At 41.6% G+C, this 11,323-nt stretch overlaps 1 protein-coding gene across 1 annotated transcript; it reads left to right on the top strand.

The window, feature by feature from the left end:
- Positions 1-1,846: 1,846 nt before the first annotated feature.
- LOC121704517 (zinc finger BED domain-containing protein 5-like) lies at positions 1,847-4,647 on the top strand. Its single transcript, XM_042084832.1, is given in 4 exon segments — positions 1,847-1,914; positions 2,594-2,657; positions 3,379-3,868; positions 3,871-4,647. Coding segments are annotated over 4 exon segments (1,281 nt in total). The 3' UTR covers positions 4,530-4,647.
- Positions 4,648-11,323: the final 6,676 nt, after the last annotated feature.

Raw genomic sequence — 11,323 nt, forward strand, 5'->3', positions numbered from 1 at the left:
TTGCTGTTGTGTGTGTGCGCTTCCCCCAGGACTTCCCGGATCATCCAGCTCCTGCCATCGCTGTTCGGCTACTGGGGGAACACACACACGCAGACTCTTGGAACTCCTGTACCCCCCCCCGGAACCCCCTTAACCCCCAACCCTTAAATAAACTTTTGAACGTGACGCTTTTGTGGTCCTCGTCCTGTTTGGTGTCTGACAATCGGTTATCGGCCTCCTGTTTTGGTAATAATTGACATCGGTATCGGCCCTGAAAAAACCATATCGGTCGATCCCTACTCAGAGCTTCTGTCTGTCTGTACAGAGATAAAACAAAATAAACATTCTGTGTTGATTGACGGTGAAACATTCTGATTCTGATGGTGAGAAAAAAACAGAAGTGTATTACAAATTTCCACACAGTATAAGGTAAACTGTTTATTATTTCAACTCTATTTTTATGTGAGGATAGCATTAATCATTATACAGTTAAGGGAAGACTGAATAACTTCTACACTTTGCCCAACTTAATGCCACAAGGGCTGCAGCAAGGCATATCCACCAATTTTATTCTTTGCCAAACACAGTAAGTACTAAATGTGTTATAACAGCTCCCCCTTGCGGTTACAAGAATACCCTTGCTTCTGAGGAAGTCAAACAGATACAGGCAGAGACAATATAGGATACAGTTTTGCCGATTGTTTACACAATAAAAATAAACATTCTTAGTCCAAAGCTTCAAAACCGAAACCTCTTGTACCTTAAACACATTTTCTGTTTCGCACTTTGCTTTCAATTCAGCACACTTATTGCAAAACACAACAGACTGTTTCTTACATTAGACACTGTTCAAAAATGAAATCTCTTGTCATCCTTGGGAAAACACTTCTATTCTTGCAAAACATATCTGCTAATTGGAAATACCCGCACACATACCTGAAAACACGTACACAGAAAACTGAACACCAATCAGTCTGAGCATTGGCACTACAAATAGACCTCAGGTAGCCATTGTACCTGCTTAATTAAGACTGCTGCACTGAAGACGCAAAGCCCTATTGTTTCTGTAAGGATGTTCTGTTGTTAAGAAACAGTCTGTGACCACACAGACTGTTAGGAGGTGGTCTCCGGGACTGACTGAAACACTAGGGGGTTTTGAGGCTATTGGGATGTACTCTGTGAGCCCCATGGAATGAATGACTGTATAACTAAGTACATCAAGTTCTGTGTGGATAACATTGTGCCTACCAGGACAGGGTGGTCTTCCCCAATAACAAGCCCTGGATAACCAATGATGTAAAGCAGTGGTTCTCAAACTGGGGGCCCCATGGAATGAATGACTGTATAACTAAGTACATCAAGTTCTGTGTGGATAACATTGTGCCTACCAGGACAGGGTGGTCTTCCCCAATAACAAGCCCTGGATAACCAATGATGTAAAGCAGTGGTTCTCAAAACTCGCGACCCCTCCAAAAATATTGGAGGGGTCGCGAAATGATTTGCAGTCTGAATTAAAGACATTTTTGTAAAGGTTTTTAGTCAAAGGCTGCCAGTGACATAATGCCTTTGATGTTGACATAGCCTACCTATGAGAGAAGACATTTTCTGCCTCTGCTTCCAATGCCCATCACACAACATTTCAAAACCAAATTCCGCCGGTTAGAGAGAAGGGGGTCGCGTGACTTGGCCCATGTTTTTTGGGGGGTCCCCAGACAAAAAGTTTAAGAACCACTGATGTAAAGGAGCTGCTGAACAGAAAGAAGGGGGCATTCAGAGATAGGAACAGACAGTTAACCTAAGAATGTGCAGAAGGAGCTAAAAGGAAAACAGAGAGAGAGAGAGAGAGAGAGAGATCAAGGCCTATAGGATGAAGCTGGAGAGCAAGCTCCAGCAAAACAACAGGGATGTGTGGCTAGAAATGAAGACCATCACTGGGTTCAAAGCGAATGGGGCCTAGGCTGAGGGAAACCTTAATAGAGCCAATGAGCTGAACAGCAAACAGACAAACCAAAGTATTGTACACTTTGAAAGTGTACAGTGAGGTTATAACAAGACCTAGGAAAGAAGAAAATGTCCTGGTTTCCTGGTCCGATAACATCAAATCAGCGGATGCGTTCAATCTTGCAGCGCTGCACAGATCTTGCTGAATACAAACATGCCTTACATTTAGCCAGATCTGCAGTTTGCTTCCAGAGACCCTTACCACACTACCACAGAAGTGTAATTAGCCTATTTTGAGCATTGTTGATATGAAATAGCGTTTGTTTTTTGACGTGTTTGTATCCCCTTAGCATTCACTAAGCCCATTCAGTGATAACGCAAATAAATGGTTTGGCTCAAAACTCAACCAATTAACTTATTTTTGTTGTTTATACTCCGGAATTACACTTTAAGGGTACTGCCAGGATTGTGTAGCCTATTAGTGGATGTGCCTGACCGATTGGAGGGCCTCTTCATGGGCCAATTATGCCAGAGCCCATTTTTTTGTCCCAGTCTGGCCCTGCTCATAGACCTGACAGACAGACCGCAGTTTGTGAGGATGTATGCCTAAGCAGGTAGTCAGGAGCACCATAGGGGACTGTACTCTCAACTTTCCTCTTCACATACACCTCAGACTCCCAGCACAACTCTGTAAACTCTGTCAGCTGCAGAAATACTCTGATGACTGCATTTGTGGGGTATGTGTTAAGTGTAACCCCTTTTTAACGAGTGTTAGTCACTCAGCACAGTAAAGGTTAACTTAGTTACACTAAATGACACTAAATAATGGCGCGACATAGGATCCTGAACTCTCAGCGGTGAATAGTGAGTTGGCTGAGATTCCTGATACCATAGATATAACTGTATAGCTATGTAGTAGGAGTATAAATGGTAAATCTGAATATGAATAATTATAAATACAAATTTAGTAGTGCGGTGCCTCCACTGTGGAAATACTACACTTACCTTCAGCTAGTGCAGGATGTATTTCCCCAGAATTTAAATAGTGTATTGTAATATGGTGAATGTAGAGCTAATATCTGCAGGTGTATTAATTTCTATACACCAACTAGGCCAGTCATTCCCAAACTGTGGTCCGTGAGGGTACTGCAGGTGGTCCGTGGAAAAGCAAAATAAAATATAAAATAATATTTTTTTTAAACCTTCATTTTACCAGGAAATTCTAACATATATTCTAAGAATATGTATATTCATATCAAATTTAAATTTAAATTAAATAGTCAAGTTATTGTGTGATTATTGTGTGACTAAAAGGCTAGTGGCGCTAGGCTGTGATGTTCAAGTGCAGTGCCGCTAACGGTCAGAACTGGTTAGAAGAACCACAACATGGATCGGTGGATGGCAACAGGTTCTCTGAAGAGAAAAGAGGCAGATGTTAACTTTAGTTGTAATGAATAGATTGACAGTGAGTCGGGCCAGATTCCTCATAAAGGTACAAAGAAAAGGAGGGTGAAAAGAAAATACTATGAAAGCTACTTAGCACTGGGATTCAGCTACTCTGGCCCCGAAGACGAGCCGTTACCTGTTTGCGTTTGTTGCTATGAGGCACTGGCTAACGAGAGCATGAAACCGTCAAATCTTCGCCGGCATCTGGAAACCAAGCATGGGGAATTTAAGTCCAAGCCAGTCGAGTTTTTCCAAAATAAGCTCCAGGAATACCGCTCAAGCAAGAAAGTGATGGAATCGACATCTGCAGGTGGTGCTACTGCTAAAGCAGTGCAAGTTTCATACCGGGTGTCCCGAATCATAGCTAAAAAAGGGATGCCACATACAATCGGGGAGGAGGTGGTGCTGCCAGCTATTAAAGAGACTGTGGGTGTCATGCTGGGTGACAAAGCGCGAAAGCAAATGGACTTGATTCCATTATCAGACAACACTGTGCAGCGCAGAAGGAGGAGATGGCCAGCAATGTAAACGACCAGCTAATATCGCGGATCAAAGCCAGTCGATTTTTTGCTCTTCAGCTGGACGAATCCACGGACATAGTGAACCTCGCCAACTTGCTCGCCTACGTAAGGTATGAATACAACGGAGAAATAAAGGAGGACTTTCTCTTTTGTAAACCTTTGCAGACACGCACAACCGCAGAGGCACTTTTTGACATGTTGAACGGTTTCATCACAGAACATGGGATTGATTGGTCAAGATGCGTGGGAATAAGCAAAGACGGGGCTGCAGCCATGGTAGGCCAACACAGCGGCCTTGTTAAACGTGTGCAAGCAGTTGCTCCGCAAGCGAAATCCATCCACTGCAGCATCCACAGAGAGGCTCTCGCAGCCAAAAGAATGCCTCCTGATCTCAAAACTGTTCTGGATGAAGCCGTAAAAACTGTAAATTTCATCAAGGCCCGCCCGCTGAATTCAAGACTGTTTTCAGTTTTATGCGACGAGATGGGCAGTGAGCACCGACAATTGTTGCTCCATACGGAGGTCCGGTGGCTGTCAAGAGGGAAGGTGCTTGCAAGGCTTTACGAGTTGCGCGATGAGGTGAGACTGTTTCTTCTTGATTCCAAGTTCGACCTTTCTGGCCGAATGATTCGAATCATTTGAATCAATTTGCATCATTCGAATTCAATGATGCAGACTGGGTTGCCAAGTTGGCATATCTGTCTGACATTTTTGAGCACTTGAACTGAATATTTGTGGGGTATGTGTTGGACTGAATAGGAGCCTACAGGGGAAGTCGGTTACTCTTTTTCACACGCAAGACAAAGTTGAAGCAGCAATCAAGAAGATCGGGATGTGAGCCAGGCGCGTGGAGGAGGCAAACTTTCAAGTGCTTTAAAGACTTTTCTGATAGATGTCGGCCTGCTTTTTGGCTGAAAGTTTCCACAGAATACCTAGCCTGGCGGGCCATCCTATATCATTGAAATGTATAGTCTGGAATCGAACCATTCACCTCGCTTAATCCAAGGGGCGGGCAGAGAATTGTCTTTCAAACTGCCTAGGCATGCAATAGGCCAGCGCTACGACCATATCCGTATCCGGTCGGCAAAACGGCAAATACATCCTTCTTCGAAAGGAATGACTTAAGTGCATTGTGTTGCTCAACTTTCAAAGAAAAGCACAAGTCCAACTCCTCCAAAGTTGACGCCAGCGCCGATTCAAACAACCGCTCTTCGTTCGCCATAGCCACCTTCCTTGTTGTCCACCGTCGCAGGACTGTCGTTATCCTGTTAAGCCCGCCTTAAGACTCTCTAACAAAATAGAGCGCTGTGATTGGATGAAGTCCACGGCGTCAGCCAATAGAAATCCCTATGGTTTGATACTAGACGTACAGGCTGAGCAAATTAATTTGCCGCCGCTAGGGTGCGTCTAGATTTCTAGGCTACAGATGATGTTCTTACTGTAACGTTATACATTTAATAATATATTGTTAAGGCAGTAGCCTACGTTGTTGAAATGAACTTGATTATGCCATCGGGCGCTTGAGTAAATAAATAAATTAAATACGTGGCAGCCATTGTGTGCAGTAAACTTTCTTTTAACAAGCCTGTTGTATCGCCCTTTTACGAGTATGCGTCAATTAATATTAATTTATATACAAACCAAGACGGCGGATTCCTAAAGAAACGCAAACACCCACCCCATAAGTGTATTTAAATTACCTATGTACAGTGACTTGAAGAGCTGTGTGTTGTAAGACTGCGTACAAAACCGCTTGGAGCTCCAGTGGAATTTTTATTTCATGACGAGAATTCTACACACATATGGCTACTGAAAAATGTAAGGTTAATTTATCAAATGCTATTTTGAAGTATTAAAAACATTTTTGTTTTAGACATACAGTATTGGGTGCTTTTACTTTAGCCTACTGATGTGATGCCCATAGGCCTAGTTTTAGTGCTAGTAGGCCTATTAAGAGGTGCAGATTAATTCAGGTAGGACTGTGTATAGACATTTTATTAAGGGTATAGAGCATCACAGTCCCGCCCACAGGAGTTTTCGGAAGTAAGAATTCAATGCAATTTCTCCATTGACAATTCGGGTATAAGCCATAAAAACTTAACTGCACATGGTAGACTCAAAACCAGCTACGGCTGTACTAAGCGATTCTATATGGTCATATAGAGGGCGAAAATTCAAGGGGCACTAACCTTGTTTTGAAATAAATGTCTTTTAATCGCGATCTCTTGGAAGTACTTCATTACCCACAATCCTGAACAATCCCACAGTGATGCCTCTGATTGGTGGAAAGGCCGTTATGATCATAGTTTGAAACTTTATCAGCGAAAATTATTGACAAAGATGGCGGAGTCTTTTACTGCCTATGGCGAAAATCTTAATGTAATCTTTCTTGACGAATATTGGTACTTGTATCAACAAGGATTGGGGTTTATACATCACACGAACTTAGTCAGGGCCAATACACTATCAAATAGACCACTGTAAATGTTAGTTTAAACACTCAAACTTTTCAGGTAGGCTAGCACTAGCCGACAGGCTAACCTTTAGCATTTCCAACATTTTGACTGTGTCTCAAATCGCGTACTTCTGCACTTACAATACCTAATTTGAGTGCATGAGGGTGTTCACACTGAAAATTCCAACGACACGAAGGGCGCTGCAAGTTCCCGGATGGTGCACTCATAACGGTCAAAAAGCTGGACACTTTTCGCCCTTAACGGACGCCATCTTGGCCAAATAGCGGAAGGGGAGGGAGCGTTTTCAAACTCGTGGTAATCGCGGTTGAGAAAGCTGAAGCAGCAGCAGTGGAAAACAGACTTTACGGAGGTACAAGCAAGTTATAACATAAACGGTTCATGTTTTGACACAGTATGACCATGTCACTGTCGAATTGAGGACGCCAATAAAGTTATATTAAAATGTTTGCGATCGTCATTTCCGTGAAGTGCACGGAGTTAGTGTTTGATATGAGACAATACTATTTTGTTAAAATTTGCGCACTCCGCCAGTAAGCACACAGTGCACATAGTGTACTACACAAAAGTGTACTCACATAAGTACACCAATTGAGACAGACTCTGTATGTCATTACATAATGCAGCTAACATTAGCCTACATGCTGCAACACAGGTATGAATATTATGTTTTAGTGAGTGTCCAAAGGGGTGAAAGCCACTTTAAATCGGGTCACATTATTGACTGTTGTGTGTCCGAGAGTCAGTTTGTGGGTTTTGTAAGCATGAGGGACAAGACCTACAAAGTTGTGGTGAGTTAAGCAGGGAGGTTGGTAACGTTAATGCTGCTAGCAGTGCTAGTTAACATTAGCTAGGCTACTGTAGCCTTCATACTGTATGATTCATATCAATCATTAACCTAGGAATACTTCGTGCATTTAATGAACATTTTGTGTAATAATTCACGGCAAATTAATAAACTGAATATGGTGGTCCAAGAGCAGACCATGCATCAGCCCGACTGAGCAGTGATGACAGCATAGGATGAGTCAGGTAGAAGCTAACGTTATGAAGCACTGCCGTTAACGTTAACCGCTTTCACACACACAATATAAAATACACGATGATAAATATAAAATTCAATATCAAAACACTATTATTTACACGATTACTCCTGAAATAACTGCTATTAACGGCACATTCACTATATAAAAATCACTGTTTGGAGGAAAGAGTTCGCGTACTGTCGCCGGTTTTGAAATGATTTCGCGCTGGTTCGTGCATTGCTTATATATTATTCAGTGAGGCGTGGTGGTTTATGGGATGAATAGTTCCTTCGCTCGGAAATGAAAATATGTACACAGTCTTGTACCTTAGTGTTAATTTTGTCACCTATTTTTAATTTAGTCTTAGTCTTAGTCTTGTGACGAAATGTCCTTTTTAGTCTTTGTCATATTTAGTCATTCAAATATCATTTTTGTTAGTCAAGTTTTAGTCGACTAAAAGTCTTGTCATTTTAGTCTAGTTTTAGTCATAAGAAAACTAAAGGTATCTTAGTCTTAGTCAGTTTTAGTCAACACATTTTAGTCTTTTTTTATAACAAATTATTTCTGATTACCATTTCAGTCAAATAGTGTTTCACACATCTCAATTTTCCAACAATATTGTGTGTCCACAGGGCTACTCGTCTGTTATAATTACTCATTCTGATTTTTTGTCAGTCAGTATGTTTACATGCACAGGTAAGTCGAGCTACAGTTATAGCTCGGCTGGGATTTGACCATAGACAGTAAAAGATTTGACTGGACCACTGTCATATTCGTAGACCAGTGTTTCTCAAAGTGTGGTCCGGGAATCACTGGTGGTCCGCAAGCTATCTCAAGTGGTCCGTGAGCAGACGTGGTAAAATATAATATAGATGAGTTGTTTGCAATATTGAACCAACTTGTATGTAAAAACAGTTCTGCAACACTGTCTATGTAAGATATGCCAGTTTAAATCATACAGTATGAATCCACACAATAAGCAAAGTGCAAAGACAATAAGCAAGGTGGTTCAGTGAGTAGGCCTATAGTGTAGACTAATTATAGGCTACTGTTGAAGTAGGCCTAGGTCTAATCTTTTTTTTTTTTTAGCTAGGGTTAGTTAAGTGGTCCTGAAACTGAAAAAGTTTGAGAAACACTGTCGTAGACCAAAGTATTAATGTTTTACTCCGCCTCGCTAGATGGCGATATGCGCCCAAACACAACACATTCCCCAAACAGACTCTCCATCTTAGCCATAGCTAACTTGCTAGCGAACTTTCCATATTAGCTTACTTGCTAGCAAACTTTGCATCATCAGTCTAACTAGTTAAATAGTTGACATTACATGATGAACATTTTCGTATGGACATTCTGGTGGATGTTAATTTGTATGAGAGAAGCTTCAACTTCTGGGTATGTAGCATTGTGGCATAAAGCTTAGGTTAGTTGGTAACTCTGGCAGAAATCTCCAGTGTTCTTGTTCCATGTAGTTTCGTGTTGCAGCCACAGGGTTGCAGCAACAGCACGTAGACTAGCCTACAGGAAAGCTGTTGCGTATGAACTCATTCGGAATATTTTGAAAACGTAACAGCTAGATATTTGTCTTCTCATTTTGTAGACGAAAATGAAGAGAGATTTTATCTTAGTTCTTATTTCATGCAAAACATTTTAGTCTCGTCTTTTTTCGTCAACAATAATTCATCTTAAGATAGTCTTAGTCAGTGTTTCAGGACATTACTGCCGTCTCGTCATCGTCTCGTCTTAGTCATGAAAAAAAAGGTCGTTGACGAACATATTTCCTCTCGTCTGGTCTGACGAAATTAACACTATTGTACCTTTGACTTTTTTTGGATTTTCTCTTCGTTTTTTTACTCGAAATGATATGTTGTATGCTTATGAGTTATGCCGTAGCTGGTTAGCCTAAGACATGCTGTAAAACTCTTTAGATACGGATTTTTCCAAACGTCAATGGGACAAATGAATGGGAATCTTACATCCGGCACCTAACCACGTTTTGGCTGTGGGCGGGACTGTGCAGCTCTATTCCCTGCTACTTGAAAACAAATATCCTATTGCGTGCAGAGGGAATTTGAAAGACAACTGATTATCCCGCCCCTCGGACTGAGCACTGCGAACGGTGAGTGCCCAGACCCTACATTTTAATGTGGGTCTGGCTCACCAGGCTAAGGTGGTCCGCGAAAATTCTTCATTACAAATAGTGGTCCACACACACACAAAGTTTGAAAACCCCTGAACTAGGCTACCTCACAACACAGTTTGCCATGCAGAGAATAAGCTGCCAACACCCAAGGTATATAGTAATATATTAATAACAATTAATTTATTAATATAGCAATATAAGAGTCGCAATATTGATAATTAGAAATGCTTCCCAAGAAGCAACAGGAATGCAGTTACCAAAGATATAAGTAAAATAGTAAAACACCTGCTGTAAAGAGGAACAAAACCATTTCATCATAGCGATATATGATAGGGTACAAAAAAACAGTATGGGTATATCAATATTACAAATAACACATTGGTAAAAACAAACAAACAAAACAAGCGCGCAGTTGGGGCCCGGTGGTGCACAGGTAGCAGCTCTCTGAGCTGCAGGCAGGACAGCAACCGCTGAACGGCCCTCCAAACTCGCTGATGATCCAAGCGAGAACGTGTGTGTGTGTGTGTCAGTGTAAGTGTTGGTTCAAGTTACTCACGATCCACCGTCCCGACCTGGCGAATCCATAGACTGTATGGGCGAATCAGCTCGCAGCCGACCCTGGTGTTGGTTACCGCTCAGTCGTCCTCAAAGCTAGCCGTTCGCAGTCGCAGCCTGGTGGCTCTCTGGTGGGCCCAGCACCAGAGAACAGAATGCGCCCATGCAGCGTTGGCTAGCGGCAGTGAGATGCGACCTCAAACAAGGATCCTTTTTGGTTTTGGGTTGTATAACAATATCTGTTAATTTAACAATCTTAGCAGTAAAATATTTTTAGCTAAGAATCCATTTCATATATGGGAGACCTTAGAGATAAGGAAAAACATTGTTGCGTTTAGTTCTACCTCCGGTAGTGGTATCTCAAAAATGTGGGGCCATTGTCAGCCTATCAGCTCCTCTCCTGAGGCGTTCGAATGTTCAGAGAGCTCACCATTTCGCGGGCATTAAACATTTATAAATTATCATTGGACGATATAAAATTCAAATAAAAACACAGAGAACAAACAAATCTGATTGGTCTGTACCGAATTCCATATCAACATATTGCAAAAACATAAAGCATTATCATTGTATCAAAAATTAAGTAATCAAGTAACAAAAATTAAACAGTGCAGTGATAACCACTATAAACATATTTTACAGGTGCTTACATAAGGATGGGGTGGCATGGGGGGGGACTATAGAACAGGTGAACAGCTTTGCATGGTGTGCTACTGTTCTTAAAAATGGCCCAGACAAAGGAGATGGTAGTGGACTTCAGGAGAAGTGGCAAGGTTGCAGAGACTTTATATCCTAAATGTTATTTTTTTACTTGTGTGTGTGATAAGTGTTCATATATTTCTTGTAATTTCCCTTTGGGCATGAGTAGGCTACATCTATCTATCTATCTATCTATCTATCTATCTATCTATCTATCTATCTACCTACCTACCTACCTACCCAGAGCCATAACAGTCTATACTGCTGTAACTCCACTGCTGCTATTATTAATTGTTAACTTCCGGGAACTATTTGAGGCTTCCATGAGATGCCATTGTTGGAAAAAAGTGGAACATTAGCGTCAATGGAGTTGTCGCAACTCTACCTTTATATGGCTCTTTACTTACCTATCTATCTATCTATCTATCTATAGGACGCCTGTGACTTTGCACACTGCCCAAAACAAACGCCAGCAATCACCAACAGTTGGGTCAGTGCACACCATCAGTCTGTATTTGTTGGATGAAGTTTTTCGAGTTTGGC

This window comes from Alosa sapidissima, chromosome 1 (genome assembly GCF_018492685.1).
Source record: "Alosa sapidissima isolate fAloSap1 chromosome 1, fAloSap1.pri, whole genome shotgun sequence".
Lineage (NCBI taxonomy): Eukaryota > Metazoa > Chordata > Actinopteri > Clupeiformes > Clupeidae > Alosa > Alosa sapidissima.